We start from the raw sequence: 27628 nt of genomic DNA, 5'->3' as shown, positions 1-27628 counted from the left end.
TGGATATAACATTCTGTGATATACTTTGCTATGGTTTGAATGTGTCCCCCAAAGTTCATGTCTTGGAAAAATAATCCCCAATGCAACAGTGTTGAGAGGTGGAACCTTTAATAACTTATTATGTCTTGAGGGCTCTGCCCTCATGAATGGATTAATGCCATTATCACAAGAATGGGTTAGTTATTGTGGGAGTAGGTTTCTGATAAAATAATGAGTTTGGATCCCTTCTACTCTCTCTCTCACACACACATGTGCATGTGTGCACGAGTACATGCTTTTTGACCCTTCCGCCTTTTGCCATGGGATAACATAACAGGAAGGCCCTCACAAGATGCTGGCATCTTGATAGTGGACTTCCCAGCCTCCAGCACCAGAAGCAGTAAGTTTCTATTGTTTATAAATTACCCAGTTTGGGGTGTTCTGTTATAGCAGCACAAAACAGATTAAGATATATATATTTTTTTCCCCTTTTAACTCCTGAGGATTATACACACACATTACATGTACACACATATTCCTTGTTTTTTTGTTTTGTTTGTTTGTTTATTTTGTTTTTTGTTTTGAGACGGAGCCTCGCTCTGTTGCCCAGGCTGGAGTGCAGTGGCAAGATCTCAGCTCACTGCAACCTCCGCCTCCCAAGTTCAAGTCATTCTCCTGCCTCAGTCTCCTGTGTAGCTGGGATTACAGGAGCGCGCCACCACACCCAGCTACTTTTTGTATTTTTAGTAGAGATGGGGTTTCACCATGTTAGTCAGGCTGGTTTCGAACTCCTGACCTCATGATCCACCCATCTTGGCCTCCCAAAGTGCTGGGATTACAGGCGAGAGCCACCACGCCTGGCCCGTTTTTTGTTTTTTTAAGACAGAGTCTCACTCTGTCGCCCAGGCTGGAGCACAGTGGTGTGATCTCGGCTCACTGCAACCTCTGCCTCCCGGGTTCAAGTGATCCTCCTGCCTCAGCCTCCCGAATAGCTGGGATGACAGGTGCCTGCCACCACGCCTGGCTAATTTTTGTATTTTTAGTAGAGACAGGTTTCACCCTGTTGGCCAGGTTGGTCTCGAATTCCTGACCTCAGGCGATCTGCCTGCCTTGGCCTCCCAAAGTGCTGGGATTACAGGTGTGAGCCACCGTGCCCGGCCTTCCTTGTCTGCTTGCATCCAGTGTTGTTGTGTGAAATCTGATGCCAATCTGATATTTTTTTTTTTTTAGAGGGAATCTTTTCTCTAGAAGCTTTTATAATTTCTCTTTATCTTTGATATTTATAATTTTATTATAATGCATCCATGTGAAGGCATCTTTCCTCTTTGCCACTCTACTGAGCCCTTTCAAACTGAGGTCCTTCATAGTTTTATTTCTGGAATATTTACTATTATTTATTCAAATATTTATTCTGTTTTTATTTTCATCATCTTCTGGGACTCCTACTACCTAGATTTTGGCACAAGTAGCTTATTCTCCATATCTCTTTGCTTTCCATATCTCCGTATCATTTAGAAGGCAGTCTCTCTAATAAGTAATCTAGCAGCCTGGGTGGTTTGGAGGAGGAGAAAGGAGAGGTAAATGCCAAGGGTAGCTGGCCAGTCCCCACCTCTTTTCATCAACTCTGCCCCAGTGAGGCTTTGACACTGCCCTGACATTATCCCTCAGAAATGGCCCCTGCTCTCAGGGTTGTTGCTGCCATTTTCTATAGTGAAGGGTCAATAACCAACACTCCGAGGCTGCATGAACTAAAGCAAGGGCAGCACCCAAAAAGCTATCCTCTAGGCCTCCTTTGTATTGACACCTCTGGTCACCCTCCCTCAAGGCTGCAGCCATCCTCCTCCACCAAGCATGGATCAGTTCAAGACAGCTTTCCATCTTCCTAAGAGTATCTCAGGTTTCCCCTTCCCCTCTTTTCCCTTTCTTTTCCCTTCTCTTTCCCCTTCCTTCCTTCCTTCTTTCCTTCCTTCCTTCCTTCCTTTCCTCTCTTCCTGCTTTCTTCCACTTCCTCTTCCTCCCTATCCCTCTTCTTTCTCCATTTTTATATCTTCTTTTCTTCTTTCTCTTCCTACTCTCTCTCTCTCCCTCCCCACCTCTTCTGGAATTATTAGTTTCCTCAAACTCCACTTGATTCTCTAAGGACTGATTTAGGGGAAGGTGCCAATAGCTCATTGTAGTTCATCATTATGGTTGGCTCTTAATGCAATTATACACTCATATATATGAGTACATATCTTTATTAAGCCTATATCTCATTTGAATTCATTCAAGTGTACATCTCATTTGAGTTTCATGATAACCCAGACAGATGAGTTCTAGCTGAGTCACAGAGGTATTAACTGAAAGACTTGTGACTTTTTCTTCAATGCTCTTCCCCAGACATCACATTCTGTACTTGGGATACCTGGGCTCACTACCTATACATAAGAATAACTAAAGCTGTCAGTGGTACTAGCTCTAGATCACTGAGTTTATGCAATGAGTTCTGACTTCAGTCTGCATTCTTTTTTTTTTTTTGAGACGGAGTCTTGCTCTGGCGCCCAGGCTGGAGTGCAGTGGCGTGATCTTGGCTTACTGCAAGCTCCACCTCCCGGGTTCACACCATTCACCTGCCTCAGCCTCCCAAGTAGCTGGGACTACAGGCGCCCGCCACCAAGCCTGGCTAATTTTTTTGTATTTTTAGTAGAGACAGGGTTTCACCATGTTACCAGGTTGGTCTTGATCTCCTGACCTTGTGATCCGCCCGCCTCGGCCTCCCAAAGTGCTGGGATTACAGGCATGAGCCACCGCGCCCGGCCCAGTCTGCATTCTTAATCTCGCAAATCCTTGGCATCCAAGCTTCCTGAATTACTTTATAAAAGCAATATTAATTATATCAACAATTTCATCAGAGCCTTGGTAGAGAGAAAGAATTGTGCTCTGCAGTAAAATTTTCAGGTGGTCTCCTATAGTTAACTTTTCATCCATGGCGCAATTAATGTTTGCATTTGAAATAAATGAATAAAATGCATCTTTGTCTTAAATAGACTGTTGAGGTCCCAACATGATGTAGGGATCTCCCCTAGAAGATTTAGGATTTTCTAGTCCAAATGTGATGAAAGGAAGCTCACTGTATTTGGATGCTGCACAATTATTTTCTGGATCACTCTGATTTAGGGAAAAATCTATCATTTTATACTGATATGATATCTTCCTTACCAATCCCTCTTTCTGCATGTCCCTAAAACTCTTCTCCCCTATTAAATATTAGTCTTTACTTTGGCACATAAGTGATTCTTAGAACACTTTGAACACCATTCTATAGATATCCTTAAATTTAAAACCACCCCTTTGAAGTTAAAAGTTTAAAATGAATATAAGACCAGAGATTTATTTGACAAGAGTCATAGACTGAGGTACGGTCCAGATATAAAAGGAGGGATTTAGCAGGATTTTTAATGAGTGAGCCCAGCTCAGCAAGAATCTGACAGAAGTAGAAATCATGTGAGATCTTTTCATAGTTACCCCAAATCATGAAAGTGTCTAAAAGTTCTCGTGATTTCTCTTTAGTGGAACTAGAGAACATTCGGGTAATGGACCATCCCTAAGGGAGTAATATGTGTGCTGGTCTGTAAATCAGACGAGCCCTGTGAGTTTGTCATGGAGATGGTGTCAGAAGACGTTGTCATAAAATTATTACTAACTTATATAATTGTCCGATTTTCCCTGCTTTACCTCCTCCCCTCTTTCTTTTCTCTTCTACATTGATTTCTCCCAGTCTTGCTGCCACGCCTCATAATGCAATAATGATCTCTATGGCTTCGGCTGAGTTCTTGCTTTGGACTATAACCCGGAAGTCAGGGATACAATCTCTAGACCTAGGGCTCTGGCAAGTTCTGGCCCATTCACTTTCAGAATAACTGTTCACATTTCAATTAGTGTCTTTCATTAATATCCTAGATATTGGACATGACAGGGAAGAGCAAGGGTGAAATAGATGTTCTTTAAGCTGAATTATCAGGCCAAAGTACGTTTCTTCCTCCAGAAGGTGTTATTTTTGGTTGGGGAGATTTGAATATGAAGTATGTATTAGAAGATGACAATGAAATAATTAGTTGTAATAAGACCTTTTGAGTATGCAAGGAAATGTCCAAACTTATTAGAGAGGAACTCTGAAGTATGTAGGAGTGAATAACATGATGTCTGAGACCTGTGTTAATATACTTCATCAAAGAAAAAAGAGAAATAAAAGAATAGAGGGAGGAAATGTGGCAAAACATTACAATTTACTGAATACACGATAGGCTTATGGGATCTATTATTGTCTCTACTTTTATGTATGTTTGAAAATGTTCATAACAAAACATTTAAAACCCTCTAAAACAGTGAGCTCTTAACTTATCTAGTTTACTTCTAAAAATAAAAAATAAAAGTGTTTTTACTTACACATTGTCCATCATACAGTTTAGTTATGTTAAGCCCTTCAAATCTGAAAGAAATTATATTTTAAAATTATTTTTGCTGTATGGTATATCATAAATTATGACTAAATTTTACTTGATAATCTTTGGCTAAGTTTGGGAAATAAACATTCTGCTAATAATGCATTCTTAACAAATATTTAAAAATTCTATTATATGAATTTTTATTTGTCAAAGAGATTGAATATATAAAACATACTCAGTCTACAACAAAATACAGAAATTCAAAATAGCCTTTGAAAATTCAAGTAGAAATACAGAGGATTAGAAAAAGAATGTGTCTTAAAGTTAAAATATGCATTTAATCCAGTCTATCATTGTTGGACATTTGGGTTGGTTCCAAGTCTTTGCTATTGTGAATAGTGCCACAATAAACATACGTGTGCATGTGTCTTTATAACAGCATGATTTATAGTCCTTTGGGTATATACCCAGTAATGGGATGGCTGGGTCAAATGGTATTTCTAGTTCTAGATCCCTGAGGAATCGCCACACTGACTTTCACAAGGGTTGAACTAGTTTACAGTCCCACCAACAGTGTAAAAGTGTTCCTATTTCTCCACATCCTCTCCAGCACCTGTTGTTTCCTGACTTTTTAATGATTGCCATTCTAACGGTGTGAGATGGTATCTCATTGTGGTTTTGATTTGCATTTCTCTGATGGCCAGTGATGGTGAGCATTTTTAATGTGGCACATATACACCATGGAATACTATGCAGCCATAAAAAATGATGAGTTCATGTCCTTTGTAGGGACATGGATGAAATTGGAAATCATCATTCTCAGTAAACTATCGCAAGAACAAAAAACCAAACACCGCATATTCTCACTCATAGGTGGGAATTGAACAATGAGAACACATGGACACAGGAAGGGGAACATCACACTGTGGGGACTGTTGTGGGGTGGGGGGAGTGGGGAGGGATAGCATTGGGAGATATACCTAATGCTAGATGATGAGTTAGTGGGTGCAGCGCACCAGCATGGCACATGTATACATATGTAACTAACTTGCACATTGTGCACATGTACCCTAAAACTTAAAGTATAATAATAAAATAACATTTAAAAAAAAAGCTTTCACATGTAAAAAAAAAAATGCATTTAATGAAAGCTGAAACATCGCTACTGACCTTACAGAAACACAAAGGATTAAAAGAGAATACTATGAACAATTGTATGTCAATAGATTAGATATTCTGGATGAAATGAACAAATTCCTAGAAACACACAAATTATCAAAACTGACTCAATAAGAAATAAAAAGTCTCAACTGACCTATGACAAGTAAAGATACTGAATCAGTAATAAAAAATGTCCCGACAAACACCAGATGGCTTTAGTACTGAATTCTACCAAATTTTTTTTTTTTTTTTTTTGAGACAGAGTTTTGCTCTTGTTGCCCAGGTTGGAGTGCAGTGGCGTGATCTCAGCTCACTGCAACCTCTGCCTCCTGGGTTCAAGCAATTCTCCTGCCTCAGCCTCCTGAGTAGCTGGGATTACAGGCATGTGCCACCAGGCCTAGCTAACTTTTTGTATTTTTAGTAGAGACTGGGTTTCATCATGTAGGCCAGGCTGGTCTTGAACTCCTGACCTCAGGTGATCCACCCACTTCGGCCTCCCAAAGTGCAGGGATTAAAGGCATGAGCCACTGCACCTGGCCTACCAAATATTTTTAAAAGATTTAATACCAGTCTTTCTTAAACTCTTCCAAACAATACAAGAGGAGGGAACACTTGCTACTTCATTCTATGAGGACAACATTACCATGTTATCAAAGACAGACAAAGACATCACATAAAAGAAAACTATAGACCAATATCCCTTATGAATATAGATGCAAAGATTCTCAGAAAAATACCAACAAATTGAATCCAACCACATATTAAAAGGATTATACACCATGACAAAATGGCCTTTATCCCAAGAATTCAGAGCATTTCAAAAAAAAAAATCAGCCAATTTAATAATATCACATTAACAGAATGACAGAAAAACATTGCATGATAATATCAATTGATTCAAAACATACACACATAATATTCAACAAAATCCAACACCATTTCATAATAAAACACCCAGAAAACTAGGAATAGAAGAGAACTTCTTCAACATGATAAAGAACACTTATGAAAAACCCATAGCTAATATCGTACTCAATGGTGAAAGACTGAAAGACCTGTATAAGATCAGGAACAAGACATGAATAATCTGCTTTCACCACTGAGATTCAACGTTGGACTGGAAATTCTAGGCGAGCAATTAGGCAAGAAAAAGAAATAAAAGGCATCCAAATTTGAAAGGAAGAAGTAAAATGATCTCTATTCAAAGATGATATGATTCTATATGTAGAAAATCCCAAAGAATTAATATAAAAAATGACTGAAGCTAATAAATTCAGCAAGTTGCAGAGTACAAGATGAACACACAAAAATCAGTTGTGTTTCTATAACTATAAATCAGCAATGAACAATTTCAAAATAAAATTAAGAAAACAATTCAGTTTACAACAGCATCCAAAAAAGAAAATACTTAGTAATAATCCCGGAGGTGAAAGACTTGTACACTCAAAACTACAAAACTGAAACTGCTGAAAATAAATAAAGAAGGCCTAAATAAATGAACGACATCCCATGCTCACTGACTGGAAGAATTAATTTAAGATGACAATACTTCCCAAAGCAATCTACAGATTCAATGCAATCCCTATCAAAATTCCAGTGGCCTTTATATTTTGTGGAAATAGAAAAGCCAATCTTGATATTCATACAGAGTTGCAAAGGGCCCTAAGTAGCCAAAATCATCTTGAAAAAGAAACAAAATTGGAAAACTCCAAATGTCCAATTTCAAAAACTTACTATAACACTACAATAATCTTGCAGTCTCAGCTACTTGGGAGGCTGAGGCAGGAGGATTGTGTGGGCCTGGGAGTTCAAGACTGCAGTGAGCTATGACCACACCACTGCTCTCCAACCTGGCAGACACAGTAAGACCCTGTCTCCAAAAAAAAAAAAAAAAAAAAGTATAATAATCAGTGTTACTGGTACTAGTATTAGGATATAAATACAGAACAAAAGAAAAGAATCAAGCGTCCAAAAATAAACTCATATATCTATGGCCAATTGATTTTCAACAAGGGTGCCAAGGCCATTCAATGGGGGGAAAGGATAGTTTCTTCAACAAATAAAGCAGGGACAACTGGATAACCACATGCAAAAGAATAACATTAGACAGGGTGGGCATGGTGGCTCATGCCTGTAATCCCAGCACTTTGGGAGGCCGGGCAGATGACCTGAGATCAGGAATTTGAGACCAGCCTGGCCAACATGGTGAAACCCCATCTCTATTAAAAATACAAAAATTACCCAGGCTTGGTGGTGGGCTCCTGTAATCCCAGCCACTGGGGATGCTGAGGCAGGAGAATTGCTTGAACCCAGGAGGTGGAGGTTGCAGTGAACCAAGATCGTGCCACTTCACTCCAGCCTGGGTGACAAAGCGAGATCCTGTCTCAAAAAGAAAAAAAAAAAAAAGTTAGACCTCTATCTCACACCATATATAAAATTTAATTCAAAAATGGATCAATGAAGCCAGGTGTGGTGGCTCATACCTGTAATCCCAGCACTTTGGGAGGCCGAGGTTGGGGGATCACGAGGTCAGGAGTTTGAGACCAGCCTGGCCAGCATGGTGAAACCCCGTCTCCACTAAAAATACAAAAAATTAGCCGGGCATGGTGGCGCACACCTGTAGTCCCAGCTACTCCGGAGGCTGAGGCAGGAGAATTGCTTGAACCTGGGAGGCAGAGGTTGCAGTGAGCTGAAATCACACCACTGCACTCCAGCCTGGGAAAAGAGTCAGACTCTGTCTCAAAAAAAAAAAAAAAAAAAAGGATCAATGGGCTAAAACTACTAAACTCTTAGAAGAAAAATTAGAAGTAAATCTTTATGCCTTTGAATTTTACAGTGGTTTTTGGGTGTAATAGCAAACGCAGGAACAACAAAAGAAAAAATAGATAAATTGATTTCATCAAAATTAAAAACTTTGTGCATCAAAGGACATTATCATGAAAGTAAAAGGCAACCTATAGAATGGGGGGAGAAATATTTGAAAATCATAGTATTTAGTATTCAAAATATATAAAGAATTCTTACAACTAAAACATAAAAAGACAACACAATTTTTAAAAAAGGGCAAAGACTTGAGTAGATATTTCTCCAAAAAAGGTATATGGATAGCCAAAAAGTACATGAAAAGATATCCAACCTCATTAGTCATTAGAGAAATGTAAATGAAAACCTGAGGAGATACCATTTCACACCTACAAGGATGGATATAATAATATTTTTAAAAAGTACTAGCAAGGATGTGAAGAAATTGGAACTCTCATATTTCCGGAAGAATGTAAAATGGTTCAGCCCCTATGGAAAAGTTTGATGGTTCCTCAAAAAGTTAAACACAGAATTACCATATAACTCAGCAAATTCCACCCCTAGGTGTATAACCAGAAGCCTGAAAACAGGTACTCAAATAAATACTTGTACACAAATGTCTATAACAGCACTATTCACAATAGTTAAACGTGGAAACAACCCAAATTTCCATTAATGAATAAATAAAAAAATTGTGGTATATACACATAATGGAAAACTATTCAGTAATACAAAAACAAATGAAGACATACACCACACTGTGGATGAACCTCAAAATGATTATGTAAGTGAAAGAAGCCAGACACAAAAGATCATAGGTTGTATAATTCCAGTTATGTGAAATATACAGAACAGTAAATCTGTAAAAACAGAAAGTCTATTGCTAGTTGCCAGGAACTGTGGGGAGGAGGGAATGGGAAGTTAACTGCTTAATGGACATGAGGTTTTATTCTGGAGTGACAAAAATGTTTTGAAAGTAATAAAGGTGGCAGTTTTATAACATTGTAAATGTACTAAATGCTACCGATTTGTTCACTTTAAAATGGTTCATTTTATGTCATATGAATTTTACCTCAATCTTTAAAAATATGCATTTGCACCCATTTATAGTTATAAGAACTTTGATAAGTTGCTCCCCTCAGGTCTCAGTGTCTTCATTCAAAAGTGAGCCCTTTTGCTTGGACAGTGAAAATGGAGAAGTAAGAATCTTTAAAAATTCTCTCCTCCACGAAAGCAACAAGAACACTGGAAAAAATGGTCAGAATCAAGTTTTCCAGAATTCTGGGAATTAAAAAAAAAATCAAACCATGCAGCAATCCAAGGAACATCTATTCAAGAAAAATTGCTGCATCTCAGTAAGAATAGTGAGTTTCGTGGCATTTTATCTTGCTCTGAACACATCTGCAGCATTCCCAGTTCCATGGTAGTAATGAAAAACAACCACCCACGCTGTTTTGGTTACTGTAGCCTTGTAGTATAGTTTGAAGTCAGGTAGTGTGATGCCTCCAGCTTTGTTCTTTTGGCTTAGGATTGACTTGGCATGGTACTGGTACCAAAACAGAGATATAGATCAATGGAACAGAACAGAGCCCTCAGAAATAATGCCGCATATCTACAACTATCTGATCTTTGACAAACCTGAGAAAAACAAGCAATGGGGAAAGGATTCCCTATTTAATAAGTGGTGCTGGGAAAACTGGCTAGCCATATGTAGAAAGCTGAAACTGGATCCCTTCCTTACACCTTATACAAAAATCAATTCAAGATGGATTAAAGACTTAAACATTAGACCTAAAACCATAAAAACCCTAGAAGAAAACCTAGGCATTACCATTCAGGACATAGGCATGGGCAAGGACTTCATGTCTAAAACACCAAAAGCAATGGCAACAAAAGCCAAATTTGACAAATGGGATCTAATTAAACTAAAGAGCTTCTGCACAGCAAAAGAAACTACCATCAGAGTGAACAGGCAACCTACAAAATGGGAGAAAATTTTTGCAACCTACTCATCTGACAAAGGGCTAATATCCACAATCTACAATGAACTCAAACAAATTTACAAGAAAAAAACAAACAACCCCATCAAAAAGTGGGCAAAGGACATGAATAGACACTTCTCAAAAGAAGACATTTATGCAGCCAAAAAACACATGAAAAAATGCTCACCATCACTGGCCATCAGAGAAATGCAAATCAAAACCACAATGAGATATCATCTCACACCAGTTAGAATGGCAATCATTAAAAAGTCAGGAAACAACAGGTGCTGGAGAGGATGTGGAGAAATAGGAACACTTTTACACTGTTGGTGGGACTGTAAACTAGTTCAACCCTTGTGGAAGTCAGTGTAGTGATTCCTCAGGGATCTAGAACTAGAAATTCCATTTGACCCAGCCATCCCATTACTGGGTATATACCCAAAGGACTATAAATCATGCTGCTATAAAGACACATGCACACGTATGTTTATTGTGGCATTATTCACAATAGCAAAGACTTGGAACCAACCCAAATGTCCAACAATGATAGACTGGATTAAGAAAATGTGGCACATATACACCATGGAATTCTATGCAGCCATAAAAAATGATGAGTTCATGTCCTTTGTAGGGACATGGATGAAATTGGAAATCATCATTCTCAGTAAACTATCACAAGAACAAAAAACCAAACACCGCATATTCTCACTCATAGGTGGGAACTGAACAATGAGAACACATGGACACAGGAAGGGGAATATCACACTGTGGGGACTGTTGTGGGGTGGGGGGAGTGGGGAGGGATAGCATTGGGAGATATACCTAATGCTAGATGACGAGTTAGTGGGTGCAGCGCACCAGCATGGCACATGTGTACATATGTAACTAACTTGCACATTGCGCACATGTACCCTAAAACCTAAAGTATAATAATAATAAATTAAAAATAAATAAATAAATAAATAAATAATAAAAAATAATTAAAAAAAAGAAAGAAAGAAAAAAAAAAAGAAAAACAACCACCCACAATTATGGTGAAAACAAGCAGCCTGGCAGTACCTGGAGGGAGAAGACTGGTGTTGGAATGCCTTCAATGCACCATTACCAGAGAATTGTCATTATTTGACCTGTCTGGGTGGTTCTCTGAAAGACCCATTTGCAAGGCTTTTATTTGACCATACTCAAACCTCTCTTGGTGCAAACAGCCTTTTCACTGGGAAAACTTGTTGAAAACAATCAGAGGCAACTGTTTAACATCATGGCTGCTGCATGGTGTGTAACAGTTGTGAAAAACAATAGGTTAACCAAGAGCTTAAAAGTAAGTTAGGCAATGAGATGTCCACAGGAGGTTTTGAAAAGCTCTAACATGTTACTGGAAATACAGAAGGCCTTGCAGCCAGTGTAAGGCTTTCTGCATGCTCAGAAAAGACCAGAGAAAGTCCCAACATCTCATCTCTAACTAATCTTGTGGGTCTGTGCAAACATCCAGTGAACACTAAAGTGTAGCTTTAAACTTCCTGGTTGAGTAGAGACATGCCCCAGTGCACAAACAAAGTTTTTGTTGTCAAAGACTGGGAGATTTATTGGTTCCAGCCATTTAAGGAAATTTTTGTCCAATCATTAGCTGATACTAAGATAATGAGCAGGACCAGATCAATGGCCATACATGACAAAAAATGTATACTTTACAGGATTATTTCAGAAGTCACTAAACTAACAAATGGCAACAACAACAAATAACAGCAACAAACCTTGGATAGAGGTGAGAATCTGATTTCCAGAGTTGCCACATTATATTATTTAAAATATTCAATTTTCAACAAAATAGTCACGGCACATACAAAGGAAAAGAAAGTATGGCTCATATATAGGATAAAAGTCATTCAATGGAATCTGTCACTGAGGAAGCCTAGATGTTGGACTTACAAGACATTTTAAATCAGCTATTTTACTTATGTTTAAAGAACTGGGCTGGGTGTAGTGGCTCATTCCTGTAATCCTAACACTTTGGGAGGCTGAGGCAGGTGGATCACTTGTGGTCAGGAGTTCAAGACCAGCCTGACCAACATGGTGAAATCCTGTCTTTACTAAAACTACAAAAATTAGTGGGACGTGATGGCACAAGCCTGTAATCCAAGCTACTTGGGAGGCTGAGATAGGATAATTGCTTGAATCCAGGAGGCAGAGGTTGCAGTGAGCCAAGATCATGCCACTGCACTCCAGCCTGGATAACAGAGTGAGACTCCATCTCAAAAAAAAAAAAAAAAAAAAAAGAACTGAAGGAAACCATATGTAAAGAACAAAGAACTAAAGGCAAGTATGAGAATGATGTCTCACCAAATAGAGAATATCAATAAAGAGACAGAAAAAATTTTTTAAGAACCTGAATAAAAATTCTAAAGTTGAAAATTACAATGACCTAGAATGAAAAATTCCCTGGAGGGGCTCATACAAGATTTGAGCAGACAGAAGAAAGAGTCAAATTTGCTTGAAGATAGGCCAATGAATAGTATCCAGTTTGAGGAAAAGAAAGAAAAATAATTATAAAGAAAAAAGAACAAAATGGGTTAAAATGCCTCACATAACCAATAAGATAAAACCCAATTCAAATTGGGAAAAAAATGAACATAGCCACAGAGAAGTGTGGGATACTGTCAAGGGCGTCAACATATACATAAAGGGAATCCCTCAGGGAGAGGAGAGAGAGAAAAGGCAAAAGAATACTTGGAAAAATAATGGCTGAAATTCCCCAAGTTTGATGAAAAACTGTTCAACCAATAAGTTCAAAAAACTTACAATAGGATACATTCTAATAGAGCCACACATAGACAAATCATTATAAAACTGCCAAAAGACAAAGGCAAAGAGAGAATCCGAAAAGCAGAAAGGGAGAAGTGAATCATCACATGTAAATGATCCTCATACTGCTTCTAGCCTCCATGAATTCTGATGAATTCATGTGATTCCTCCATCAGGAGTTATGGAGGCTGGAAGCAGTGGGATGACAGTCAAAATGCTGAAAGAAAATGAGAGGTGGCCAGGCACGGTGGCTCACACCTATAATCCCAGCACTTTGGGAGGTGGAGGAGGGTGGACTGCTTGAGCTCAGGAGTTCAAGACCAGCCTGGGCAACATGGTGAAAACCTGTCTCTACCAAAAATACAAAAAAAAATTTAGGTGAACATGGTGGGGTGTGCCTGTAGTCCTAGCTACTCAGAAGGCTGAGGTGGGAGGATCACTTCAGCCCAGGAGGTCAAGGCTGCAGTGAGCCACAATCATGCCACTGCACTCTAACCTGGGTGACAGAGTGAGACTTGGTCTCATAAATAAATGAATAAATAAAAGAAAAGAAAATGACAGCCAACCAAGAATTCTATGCCCACCAAACTATTCTTCAGAAAGAAAGGTGAAATTAAGATATGTCTAGATAAAGAAGAATTGAGGCAATTTGTTGCTAGCAGACCTACAAAATACTAAACAGTCCTTCAGGCTAAAATGAAAGGATCATAAGCAGAAACTTGAATTCACGTGAAGAAATAAAGAGCCAGTTAAAGTAACTATATAGGAAAATAATAGACAGTATAAACATATTTTTGTTTGTGAATCTTTCTCTCCTATCTAAGAGGCAACTGCATAAAACAATTATAAATCTGTGTGAATGGGTGTACAATGAATAAAGATGTAATTTGTATAACAAAAACAGTTCAAAGAAGGATGGGGAGAATGGAGCTATTTAAGAACAGCATTTTTTGGCTGGGCGTAGTGGCTCAAACCTGTAATCCCAGCACTTTGGGAGGCCGAGGCGGGTGGATCACCTGAGGTCAGGAGTTTGAGACCAGCCTGGCCAACACGGTGAAACCCCATCTCTACAAAAATACAAAAATTAGTTAGGTGTGTTGGTGTGCGCCTGTAATCCCAGCTACTCGGGAAGCTGAGGCAGGAGAATCACTTGAACCCAGGAGGCAGAGGTTGCAGTGAGCCGAGACCACAGCATTGCACTCCAGCATGGGCAACAAAAGTGAAACTACGTCTCAAAAAATAAAAAAAAAAAGGAGCATTTATTTATTTATTTATTTATTTATTTATTTGAGACGGAGTCTCACTTTGTCACCCAGGCTGGAGTGCAGTGGCGTGATCTTGGCTCACTGCAAGCTCCACCTCCCTGGTTCACGCCATTCTCCTGCCTGAGCCTCCTGAGTAGCTGGGACTACAGGCGCCCGCCACCACGCCCAGCTAATTTTTTGTATTTTTAGTAGAGACGGGGTTTCACCGTGTTAGCCAGGATGGTCTCGATCTCCTGACCTCCTGATCTGCCTGTCTCAAAAGAACTTTGCTCTGTTGCCCAGGCTAGAGTGCAGTGGCACCATCATGGCTCACTGCAGCCTTGAACTCCTGGGCTCAAGCAATCATCCTGACTTCCAAGTAGCTAAGACTACAGGCATGTGCCACCATGCCTGGCTAATTTTTTAATTTTTTTGTAGAGACAGGGTCTTGCTATGTTGCTCATGTCCCAAATCCCTAGGCTCAAGCAATCCTTCTGCCTCAGCTTCCCAAAGTGTTGGGATTATAGGCTTGAGCCACCCCTCCAGGCAAAAATATTTTTTAAAATTTTTGTAATTCAGTTGGTATTAATCCAAATTAGATTGGTATAAATTAAAATTTAACTTGTAAGCTCCAGTGCAACTTCTAAGAGAATAATTTCTTTTTTTTTGAGACGGAGTCTTGCTTTATCTCCCAGGCTGGAGTGCAGTGATGCAATCTCAGCTCACTGCAACCTCTGCCTCCTGGGTTCAAGGGAGTCTTCTGCCTCATCCTCCTGAGTATCTGGGATTACAGGCATGCACCACTACACCCGGCTAATTTTTGTATTTTTAGTAGAGACAGGGTTTCGTCATATTGGCCAGGCTGGTCTCGAACTCCTGACCTCAGGTGATCCGCCCACCTCAGCCTTCCAAAGTGCTGGGATTACAGGCGTGAGCCACCGCGCCCAGCCAGAATAATTTCTGAGATGCACTGAAAGGGAGCTCTTTGGAGGCCATCTCTCAGATATCTCCTGGTTCCAGCATCATTTGACTCTGTGATGCTGCGCATTCCCCAGGTGATGCTTTCTGATTGTCAGGTGTCGGCGTCTGTGGCAGTGATTGAGGCTGACACCAAAGTTGTTTACGTTACAACTCTTGTATGGGTTCTAGTGTAAGCTTTAGCGTTTATTCAGCCAAGAATACAAGAAAGTCCAATCCTGCCCAGCCAAATATCTCTTATCCTGATCAAGAAGATTCTTATTCCTTCTCTAAAGGAGAAGCTGAGAAGAGGAAGGGGAGAGAGACTTAATTCTGATCTACTCTTGTGTTTTTGCTTTTCTCTCTTAAGATACTGCACTCAACCTGTAAGCCTTAGTTAGACAAGGGTGTGGCTTTTCTCCTTAAAGGAGAAAGCAGATGTCAGAGAATCCTCCTAACTCTATAGGGAGTTTCCTTAATACAAACCCCTGCTCCTCACTATTCCCCTTGGGGCTCAACAATTGGGCATTTCACTTGTGTGTTACTCAAAGCTCCTAACATGTGATGGGTGCAGAGACTAAACCACATACTAAGTTGGAAGCAAAAGAAAGTTGTTTTGGAAAATAATATCCATTTTAGGACCAATAAACTATTTGCTAGGAAGATTCTTCACCCAGCTTCCTCTTCCTCTTCTTTTTGTTCTTTGTTTCTGTTCTTTGGCCTGAGGGGGCATGAGGATGACCTTCATGTAGGGTCACATTATCTAAATGCTGTGGCTGCTTGTTTCTGAGTGCCTCCACTTGAGGCTTGTCCAGGTCACACACAGTGCCCTCACCTTAGTGGATTTCTGTTTCTGCATTGTCTGAATGATCACATGTACCTTTTGAGGTCACAGAGAGGGATGGAAGAAAGGGAGGAACAAATACTGGAGGAATGTCTGGAGAGAAGATCTCATTGGATGATGTAGGAAGTGGGCTGAGGTCATCACCCTCTTTTGACCACCCTTAACCTCTTGACTTGAAAGAAAGGGAGAACAAAATTAGGACTTACAGAATTTTGGAGCAGAGATGGCAGTCACTACTGTAGGTAACCTGGTCACTGCCACAAATAGGTTCACTGGGCTTGATGTAGGATAAAAACCAGCAGTTATTTATATTCTTGAGGCATTCAACCTGAAGGTGAGACACACACAACTGCTTCAGACACTTTCATCCAGGTCCTTTGGCCATTATTATGTATAGCTTGGGAGGTGGATGGAATACGAGAACTAGACCAGGAGTTCAGAGAACAGGATTCAGAAGCCTCAGTGTTTGACCCCAACAGTTACCACCCACAATATGTATATAATTGTAAAATAATATATAATCTGTGCACTCTCCAGTCTCCCATAAATTCTTTATTAAGATAAAAATACCGGCCGGGCGCAGTGGCTCACACCTGTAATCCTAGCACTTTGGGAGGCCAAGGCGGGCGGATCACGAGGTCAGGAGATCCAGACCATCCTGGCTAACAGGGTGAAACCCTGTCTCTACTAAAAATACAAAAAAATTAGCCGGGAGTGGTGGCAAGATCCTGTAGTCTCAGCTGCTGGGGAGGCTGAGGCAGGAGAATGGCATGAACCCGGTAGGCGGAGCTTGCAGTGAGCCGAGATCACGCCACTGCACTCCAGCCTGGGTGACAGAGCGAGACTCCGTCTCCAAAAAAAAAAAAAAAAAAGATAAAAATACCTGCCCTCTGTAACCTAACACTCATATTTTTGTACCAACCCCAAAATGTGATTGTTAGGTTACAGAGAGCAAAAGTAGGGAAATGTCTTTCCAGGTTAAAATTTCTGATGAAGAGCCAGGCATGGCGGCTCACGCCTGTACTCCCAGCACTTTGGGAGGCCAAGGTGGGCAGACCACAAGGTCAGGAGTTTGAGACCAGCCTGGCCAACATGGTGAAACCCCATCTCTACTAAAAATACAAAAATTAGCTGGGTGTGGTGGCATGCACCTGTAGTCCAAGCTACTGGGGCGGCTGAGGCAGAAGAATCACTTGAACCCGGGAGGCGCAGGTTGCAGTGAGCTGGGATCGTGCCACTGCACTCCAGCCTGGGCAACAGAGCAAGACTCCATCTCAAAAAAAAAAAATTCTGATGAACATTATCATATGTGGTGCCTCAGATGGCCGGGGCTCAAACTTGTCACAGCAGGTTGAAGACATCGAAGGAAGGAGATGGAGAAAATACCTCATAGGGCCTTGGTGTGAGGGAGGCAGTGGGTATGCCTGGCATATCATGGTGGAAAGAGTATCCACTGTGGCATAGGACCTACCTGAATTTGTGCCAAGACATCCTCATCCATTTATTGGTGCAAAATACTTGCTTTCTACCCCACAGGTGAGTTATGTAAACCGATTGGGAGAACCCTTGAGAAGAGGGCTCAGGAACGTATAAAATGTGCTACACATACTTGGTGACTCAGCTTTTATTGTTCTGTTATTCCCATGCAAGCCCCCTCCACTGCCCACCTCCCAGAAGAAAGAGCTGGGGCTTTTGGGGAAACTGGCTCTCTCCCCATTCCTGTTCTTGGGAACCAAGGAAGCAGTACTCACTATTGTTTTGTCTAGCTGACCTCTTTCAGAGGCCATAGGAAGGGGGAAGTCTGGAAGACAAAAGCACATACAGAAAAGTTGCTTCTCTGTCTTCTGCCCTCAGGGAAAAAGGTAAGATGAGGGGAGCCCTAGTTGGCACACAGGAAGCATCAAACCCCATCAGAAGAGGCTGGGCTCCTCTTTGATGCAAGCTGCCCTCTAAAGGAGCAAAGAATCAGGAAATACCTGCCTTTACCTTCTTGTAAAATGGAATTCTTAATTCTAGCCCTTCCATTTCATAAGTAACAACTTCTATAATCCTTGTCAGTTATTTTTAGTAAACATGCTCTAAGTTACAAATGACCATGAATTCATTATATTGAGATGCCCTAAAAGATGCTGAGTTTCATTAAGGCTTACATATTCAATCCAAAGCAGTCTTTGCAATTACGTATGTATATAAAATTTTATATAAGTATATATTATAATCACATGATATAATTTTATAGTATATAATATGTATAATATGTTACCAACTCTCATATATACCAGCTTTCTTGAGTATAATTCACATATCATAGAATTTTACCAGATTTTAAAAAAATGTTTTGACCAGCCTGGCCAACATGGTAAAACCCAGTCTCTACTAAAAATACAAAAATTAGCCAGGCATGGTGGTGCATGCCTGTAGTCCCAGCTACTTGGGATGTTGAGGGAGGAGAATGGCTTGAACCCAGGAGGCAGAGGTTGCAGTGAGCCAAGATTGCACCATTACACTCCAGCCTGGGCGAAAGAGCAAGACTCCTTTAAAAAAAAAAAAAAAAAAAAGTTTTGAGACAGAGTCTTGCTCTGTCACCCAGGCTGGAGTGCATTGACATGATATGAGCTCACTGAAGCCTCAACTACCTGGGCTCAAGTAATCCTCCTACCTCAGCCTCCCAAGTGGCTGGGACTACAGGCATGCACCACCATGACCGACTTATTTTCTTGATTTTTTTGGTAGAGCTGAGGTCTCACTATGTTGTACAGGCTGGTCTGGAATTCCTGGGCTTAAGCATTTCTCCCACTCAGCCTCCTAAAGTGCTGGGATTACAGATGTAAGCCACTGTGCCCAGCCGAATTTACCAATTTTTACCATCATATAGAGGATTTTTTTTCTTTTTAAATAATTCACCTAAAGTTTACAGTTTGATGGTTTTTAGTATATTCACAGTTATGCCATCATCACCCCAAAAAGAAACCCTGTAACCATTAGCAGTCATTTATCGTGTTCCTCTTCCAACTATTTCCCTCCTGCCCCACCCTCGCCCCTGAAAAACAATAATCCACTTTGTTTCTTTTTGTTTTTTTAGACAGACTCTCGCTCTGTTGCCTAAGCTGGAGTGCAGTGGTGTGATCTCAGCTCACTACAACCTCGGCCTCCTGGGTTCCAGTGATTCTCCTGTCTCAGCCTTCCAAGTAGCTGGGATTACAGGTGCACACCACCATGCCCAGCTAATTTTTGTATTTTTAGTAGAGACGGGGTTTCACCGTGCTGGCCAGGCTGGTCTCGAACTCCTGACCTTAGGTGATGTGCCAACGTCAGCCTCTCAAATTTCTGGGATTACAGGCATGAAGTCCCACCAAGCCCAGCCTCTACTTTCTGTTTCTGGAGATTTGCTTTTCTGGACATTTCATATAAATGGAGTCATGCAATGAAGTATGTGGTTTTTTGTGTCCGTGTTTTAATGTTCTAACTATATTGTAGCTTGTATCAGTACTTCATTCCTTTTTATAGCTAAATAATATTCAATGTATGTATAGTCCACATTTTATTTATCCATTAATCAGTTAATGGACATTTGAGTTGCTTTCAGTTTTTTGCTATTATGAATAAAGCTGCTATGAATATTTATGCACACATTTTTGTGTGGGCATGTGTTTTTATTTCCCTTAAGTATGTACAAAGTGTGGAATAACCAGTCATATTCAAACCTTTTAAGGACTTGCTAGGCTATTTTCCAAAGCAGCTGCATTTTACATTCCCATCAGCAATGCACGATGGCTTCAATTTCTTCACATCTTTGCTAATGCTTGTCATTATCTCTCTTTTTGCTTATAGCCATCCTAGTAGGCATGAAGTGGTATCTCTGTTGTTTTTGTTTGTTTTGTTTTTTGAGACAGAGTCTCGCTCTGTCACACAGGCTGGAGTGCAGTGGCGTGATCTCTGCTTACTACAACCTCCACCTCCCAGGTTCAAGCAATTTTCGTGACTCAGCCACCCGAGTAGCTGGGATTACAGGTGTGCACCACCACGCCCAGCTAATTTTTGTATTTGCAGTACCTCAGGTGATCTGCCCACCTCAGCCTCCTAAAGTTCTGGGATTACAGGCATGAGCCACCACTCCTGGCCATATTGGTATCTTTATTGGTATCATTTGAATCACAAAAGTTTTTAAAAGTCCAATTGATCTTTTTGTTTTTGTTGTTCCTTTCTGCCTTTGGTGCCATTGTTAAGAAGGCTTTGCCTAATTCAAGGTCACAAAATTCACTCATATTGTTTCCTTCTAATAGTTTTATAATTTTAGCTCTTACATTTAGTTCCGTGATCCATGTCGAGGCATTATAATTTGTGTCCATGGTGTGAGGAAAAGGTCCAAATTTATTCTTTTGTATATAGATATCCACTTGTCCTAGCAGCATTTGTTTAAAAAGATTATTGTCCACTGAATTGTCTTCAGACCTTGTTAAAATCAATTCACTCCAAATGTAAGGTGTTTTTCCCCTGGATTCTTAGATTTTATTGATCTGTATTTCTTTTTCTTTTTCATAAAACGTATGACTCAAACATTGACCTGTATTTCTATTCTCATGCTAGTACCAAACTGTCTTGATGTCTATAACTTTGTAGTAAGCTTTGAAATTCAAAAGTGTGAGTACTTCAACTTTGTTTTTTTTTTTTTTTTTTTTTTTTTTGAGATTGTTTTGTCTGTTGTCAGTCTTTTGCTTTTCCATATGAATTTTAGGATCAGCTTTTCCATTTCTGCAAAAAAGCCAGCTGTGGTTTTGATAGGATTTGCATGGAATCTGTAGATTGATTTCTAGAGTATTGCCATCTTAACAATGTTAAGTCTTCCAATCCATGAAGATGGGATATCTTTATGTTGGTTTAGGTCTTCTTTAATTTCTTTCATCAATGTTTTGTAGTTTTCAGTGCGCAAGTCTTTCACCTCCTTTAGTAAATTATCCTTAGGTATTTTATTATTTTTGATGCTATTGTAAGTGAAATTGTTTTCTTAATTTCATTTTCAGGATGTTCATTAGTAGCGTATAGATATACAAATGATTTTTGTATATTGCTCTTGTATTCTGCAAACTTGCTATTAACCCTAACAGTTTTTAGAGTATTCCTTAGGACTTTCTATTCACAAAATTATGTCATCTATAAACAGAGATCATTTTACTTCTTCCAATGCTATCTGGATAACTTTTATTCATTTTCTCTTGCCTAATTACCCTGGCTTGAACCTCCAGTACAATGTTAAATAGTAGTGGTGAGAGCAACGTTGCTCCCACTCACCCCCTTTGTGCTATTATCAAATATATTACATTTCTATATGTTCTCTATGTTAGAGAACATATAGAATACACTCAAATAAACATTTCCATATAGTAGGAAAATTACTTTACATGATTTCAATCCTTTTAGATTTATTGAGGCTTGTTTTATGATCTAGGATATGGCCTATCCTGGAGAACATTGCATGTGCACCTGAGCAGTATGTGTATTCTGATGTTGTTGGATGGTGTAGTCTGTAGATGTCTGTTGGGTCTACTTGGTTAATAGTGTTGTTCTAGTCTTCTATTTCCTTATTGGTCTTCTGTCTAGTTGTTTTAGCCATTATTAAAAGTTTGAGGTGATGTCTCCAACTATTATTGTTGTATTATCAATTTCTCCCTTCAATTCTGTTAGTTTTGCTTCATATATTTGGGGCCTTATTTTTAGGTGCATATATGTTCATAATTGTTTTATCTTCCTGATAGACTGACCCTTTATCATAACATGTCTCTCTTCATTTGTAGTAACATTTTTGTTTTGAACTGTATTTTGTCTGACATTAGTATAGCCATTCCAAATTTTTATGGTTGCAGTTTGCATGATATATTTTTCTCATCATTTTACTTTCAGCTTATTTGTGTTTTTGAATCTAAGGAGTATCTCCATATAAAGCATATAGTTGGATGTTGGTTTTTTTTTTTTTTGTTCAGTCTGACAGTTTCTGCCTTTTGACTGGATTGTGTAATTCATTCACATTTAACATTTTTATTGATATAGTTGGATTGACTTCCACCTGCCATTTTACTTTTTGTTTTGTGTGTGCCTCCTTTTTTCTCAAGTCCTCCTTCACTGGTTTGTGTTGCACTAAGTAAGTAAGTATTTTTTAATGTAATGTTGTAATTTTTTTTTTTTTTTTTTGAGACAGCAGCTCACTCTGTTTCCCAGGCTGTAGTGCACTGGTACATTCCTGGCTCACTGCAACCTCCACCTCCCTAGTTCAAGAGATTCTCCTGCCTCAGCCTCCCCAGTAGCTGGGACTATAGGTCTGCACCACCATGCCTGGCTAATTTTTTTTTTTTTTTTTTGAGACTGAGTTTCACTCTTGTCACCCAAGCTGGAGTGCAATGGTACGAACTCAGTTCACTGCAGTTCACTGCAACCTCTGCCTCCCAGGTTCAAGTGATTCTCCTGCTTCAGCCTCCCGAGATGGGAGGCTGGTATTACAGGCATGCTCCACCATGCCTGGCTAACTTTTGTATTTTTAGTAGAGATGGGGTTTCTCCAAGTTGGTCAGGCTGGTCTCAACCAATGCCCAACCATCCTTTCTTTACTTTTCTTTTTTTTTTTTTTTTTTTGAGATGCTGGGCTGACCTAAGCTAGGGTGAGGGCAATCAGGGCCCCACTACTCTCAGTCTGCCTCACCTGGGTTGGAGCCTCAGTCTCACAAGTAGGAGATGGGTGGGAAAAAAGAGGACCCTGCCTCTGGGACTCACTCTCCTGGAATTTAGCCTCAGCAACACAAAGGTATGGAGGAATGAAAAAGGTTGATGACGTGTCCTTCCCAGGGAGATATACCATTGCCCCCTGTAAGCTTAGGGAGAGAAGAGAAACTCATCTTGGCCATATATGTCCAGAGTAGATCTTCCATCACACTGCGCTGGGAAGAGGAGGGGAAAGATAGGCAATGGCTTAAGTTCTACACATTCTTGCTGTTCCTACCTTTTGAAACATTTATCAAAATGTGTGGCCTGGCCGGGCGCGGTGGCTCATGCCTGTAATCCCAGCACGTTGTGAGGCCGAGGCTGACGGGTCACTTGAGGTCAGGAATTCGAGACCAGCCTGACCAACATGGTGAAATCCTGTCTCTACTAAAATACAAAAATTGGCTGGGCATGATGGCGGATGCCTGTAATCCCAGCTACTTGGAAGGCTGAGATGGGAGAATCGCTTGAACTTGGGAGGCAGTGGTTGCAGTGATCTGAGATGGTGCCACTGCACTCCATCTTGGGCAGCTGAGGGAGACTTTGTCTCAAGAAAAAAAATGAAAGTGTGGCTGGGTGAGGTGGCTCATGCCTGTAATCTCAGCACTTTAGGAGGCCAATCCAGATGGATCACTCGAGGTCAGGTGTTCGAGACCACCCTGGCCAACATAGTCAAACCATGTCTCTACTAAAAATAAAAAAAATTTAGCCAGGCATGGTGGCACATGCATATTGTTCCAGCCACTTTGGGGGCTGAGGTGGGAAACTCGCTTGAACCGAGGAGGTGGAGGTTGCAGTGAGCCGAGATCACACCACTGCACTCCAGCCTGGGTAACAGCAAGACTCTGTCTCAAAAAAAAAAAAAAGTGTGTTAATATTAGGTATGAACCGTGATATCTATATATCTTCCACCACTGGTGTGTTCAGGTACCACTCCTGACACATAACCCGTGTCTAGCCCAGTTACTGGCATTAAGATCAACACACAGTATATATTTATTGGATATGTAAATAAATGGGTGCTGGGAAACCCAACATAGTAGTAAGGGCCACATCACAAAGGCTTTGTGTTTATTACAGCAGAACTAAGATAAGATTTGCACTAAAAATGACAACTATTGTAGCAGTGGTACACGGGTTAGAGTAAGTCAAGTTACAGGCAAAGGGAACGGTTAAGGAGAATAAAAAAATATTTTCATGAAATGATGAGAAACTTCACTGAGGAAGTCACTGTTGTGGAAATGTGGACAAGCATGAATTTACATGATATATGAAGTGTTCTATCAACTGAACTTAGTCACTGGTTATGGGCATACGGGGAGAAATAGGTTTGAGGAAAAAATATAAGGCCACACAACTACGAGAACAAGGAAAGGGTGATTTGCAAGAAAGATGGAGTGGTCCACTTTGGTTGAGTTATGGTGTGTTCCCGACAGAGGATGAGACTCAGCCAGAAGGGAACACAGCAGGCTTGCAGGGAGGCTGATGCCAATGGCTGATATGCTCAGTAGCAGTGGGGGTGAGGATTGAATGAAAGGTGAGGAAGTGTAGAAATATACCTAGATTTATCAACAGATGATTAAATTGGAGAGGGAAGGGGAGGAGAGGGACCAGGTTTATTTGTTTTTTACGTAAGATATGAGAGTCATGAAAAATAGTTTTCAGCTTGTTACAGAACTCTCCTAAGATGTGAGAGCCTTGAAGAAAATGTTTTAAGTGAGACACCATACCAATGGAAAGTAAGAGATTGAAGACAAGTAGGAAAGAGTTGCAGAAATCAAATAGAAAAACATGTTGAGGCCTTCAGAGATTCCCTACAGTTAACTATAAGCACAACTTTTGCTAAAACCCGCCATTAACCAGAATAATATCTGAGTCTACTTTCACATAGTCTAATGAGTTTCTTTTTTTGATTTGAGATATGTAAATATACAAGCTCTAGAAATGTACATTTCTGAGGTTTAAATATCTTAGGTAGTAACCTGGCATTTTGGAAAGTTCAATGTTCCTGGACTTGGATGGTTTGGATTCAAATCCCAGCTTTGATAGTAACAACATTGTATGAATCCTTTCTCTGGGTTTTAATTTCTACATTTGTAACATGAGAAATTAGGATTAAATAAAACTGAACAGCACTTCCACTTCCATCTCTAATTTTCCCATGATTCTAGATTTACTGCAGAAAATGTGGGCAGAGCAAGGACACATAACTCACCAATTGCAAAGGCCATCCACATGGAGGTAGCTAGAACAAGGATGGCATCTGAGCAGGTCCCCTTCATGGTGACAGAAGAACTGTGGAAATATGCAACTTTTGATGTAGGACAAACATCTATGTGAAATACAAGTTCTCACAGAGATCCCTCACTGACCAGGAAATGAAGTCTAAATACTTTGTTCTTTCCTCAGGTCATTTGGAATGAATTGTGTCTGAAGAAACTCAATTGTTTAATTCATTTCCCTAAAATCATTGGACATTTGAAAAAAAAAAATCTTAAAAACAGAATTTTAGAAGATGCCAGAAAAAGAGTTAGTAAAGAATGCTTGCAAGGGAAAGAATAAACACCAAGAGTTTTTCAATAAAATATTTAAAAGTAGCCGGGCATGGTGGCTCATGCCTGTAATCCCAGAATTTTGGGAGGCCAAGGCAGGAGGATCACTTGAGCCCAGGAGTTCGAGACCAGCCTGGGCAACATAGTAGGACCCCATCTCTGAAGGGCAGTCACTCAACAACATGTGTAAGTCAGCAGGCAATAAGAAACAAGAAGGGACAAAACACGAAACCTCACTCCTATACTTGTAATCTTCCCTAACGTTGTTACTTGGTGTTAATACTTAGTATCCAGTAAAATTACTGAAAGGAAAATCATAGTATATTTACCAACAGCTTACTTGCATTATTGAAATTATTATAGTACATACCAATTGATATTTTAATTACTGGTTTCTATTCTCTTCATCCTACACATTTTCCAGGTAAACATTTTTCATTCTATATCGAGGTAATTTCTACCCAAGGCCTCCCCTGAGAAAAATAACAAGTAATAAATAATACAACCCTTAAAAGTTTGCAAATTAAGAAGTCCACTTTACCTGCTGTGACTCCCACGGTTGCTCTGAGAAACTGGCTGAACAGGATGGTTTTTATTGATAGTTTGTTCATAATGAACTAGGAAGGAAGGCAAAGCTTATTTGTCTTTTCAAGGTTCCAATGCCTGGCAGTAGAAGAGAGTGAGCTTTGAAATTAGGAAGTGTAGATATGACTCAAATCTATTTCTTTCAACTCTAAATTCTGTAATGCCTAAATCTTGTGAGTTCATATTTCAAATTTCTGAGGGTGGTATGTACTGTCCAGTACTACTCAAAATCTAGCTATTCTTGTGAAAGCTGAACCTACCATTTTAGACGTATGTCATACACAATTTTTGAATTTCTACATTTTAATTTGCATTATAATTATTACATTCAAGACAGCTTCAGATATTGACACAATACTATAAATTACCACATCTGCATTGCAGTTATTTTATCAAGTCAGGTGTTCACTTTATCGAAGCATCTGCTTTAGATTATTTCTATTGACTCATAGAGGTTCTATTTATTTTTATTTCTTTAGAGACAAGGTCTTGCTCTGTTGCCCAGGCTGAAGTACAGTGGCATGATCACAGCTCACTGCAGCCTTGAACGCCTAGCCTCAAGTGACCCTCTTGCTTGGCCTCCCAAAGCATTGGGATTACAGGTGTGAGCCACTGATCTGGCCTGACTCATAGAGTTTTAAAGTAGAAAATTACCTTATATGGAATCCTCCAAGTTCAGTCTTATTTAGCAGAGTTGAGAAATCTGGAGATAGAGTGCTCATTTCCCTTAAATGATAGCTTGTTCTACCATTTGAACAAAAATTCTGCTAACATTTTTTAAAGCAGAAGTTCAGAAGTTATTGGTTATCATAAATTCCTCAGGTCTAAGTCCTAAATGAATGGCCTTAACTGGGGACATGCCACATAGTTCTGGGAGGTCAAGTGTATTTTCCCAGCACTGCTCTGATCAACCACAGTGTCTACCATGGTGGTCTTCAAAATTTTTGCTTTTAATCCCTCTAAATTTGGTGCCTGCTTATATGTATTTTTAAGTGACATGTAAAATTTTCCATCAGAAATTTTAATAGGCTGGGTACTGTGGCTCAAGCCTGTAATTTCAGCACTTTGGGAGGCTGAAGCAGGCAGATCACTTGAAGCTAGGAGTTCGAGACTGGCTTGGCCAACATGGTGAGACCCTGTCTCTACTAAAAATGCAAAAATTAGCTGGGCGTGGTGGTACGTGCCTGTAATCCCAGCTACTCACGAGGCTGAGGCACGAGAATCGCTTGAACCCAAGAGGCAGAGGTTGCAGTAAGCCGAGATCGCGCCACTGCACTCTAGCCTGGGGGACAGAGCAAAACTGTCTTTTGTTTGTTTGTTTTTCAGTTGCAAGATTTAATAGAGTGGAAACAGAGCTCCCATATGATGGAAGGGGACCCAAAGGGGGTTGCCGCTCCCTGCTCGAATGCCTGGGTTTATATCCCAATCATTGTCCCTCCCCCTGTGTTCTCAGGCGATATATGATTTGACTATTTCTTTACCTCCTGCTTTTAGCCTATTTTGTATTTTAGTGAGCCCTCTTTACTACCTGATTGGTCGGGCTTGAGCTG

General features: G+C 40.0%; 1 protein-coding gene across 1 annotated transcript in view; it reads right to left on the bottom strand.

Moving 5' to 3' along the window:
- The window catches only part of SPINK8 (serine peptidase inhibitor Kazal type 8 (putative)), a 31380-nt gene extending 4999 nt beyond the window's left edge, over positions 1-26381 (bottom strand). Inside the window, exons 1-5 of the mRNA XM_002813794.5 lie at positions 26035-26381; positions 25157-25236; positions 17944-17993; positions 16399-16520; positions 4405-4447 (exon numbers count right to left, since the gene is read on the bottom strand). Coding sequence (XP_002813840.3) covers positions 4405-4447; positions 16399-16520; positions 17944-17993; positions 25157-25223 — 282 coding nt within the window. The 5' untranslated portion in view covers positions 25224-25236; positions 26035-26381. The remainder of the gene's footprint in view (positions 1-4404; positions 4448-16398; positions 16521-17943; positions 17994-25156; positions 25237-26034) is intronic.
- Between the last annotated feature and the right edge of the window lie 1247 nt (positions 26382-27628).

Source organism: Pongo abelii, chromosome 2 (genome assembly GCF_028885655.2).
Source record: "Pongo abelii isolate AG06213 chromosome 2, NHGRI_mPonAbe1-v2.0_pri, whole genome shotgun sequence".
NCBI lineage: Eukaryota > Metazoa > Chordata > Mammalia > Primates > Hominidae > Pongo > Pongo abelii.
The sequence above is the reverse complement of the archived record's forward strand: the minus strand, read 5'-3'. Positions and strand labels throughout refer to the sequence as shown.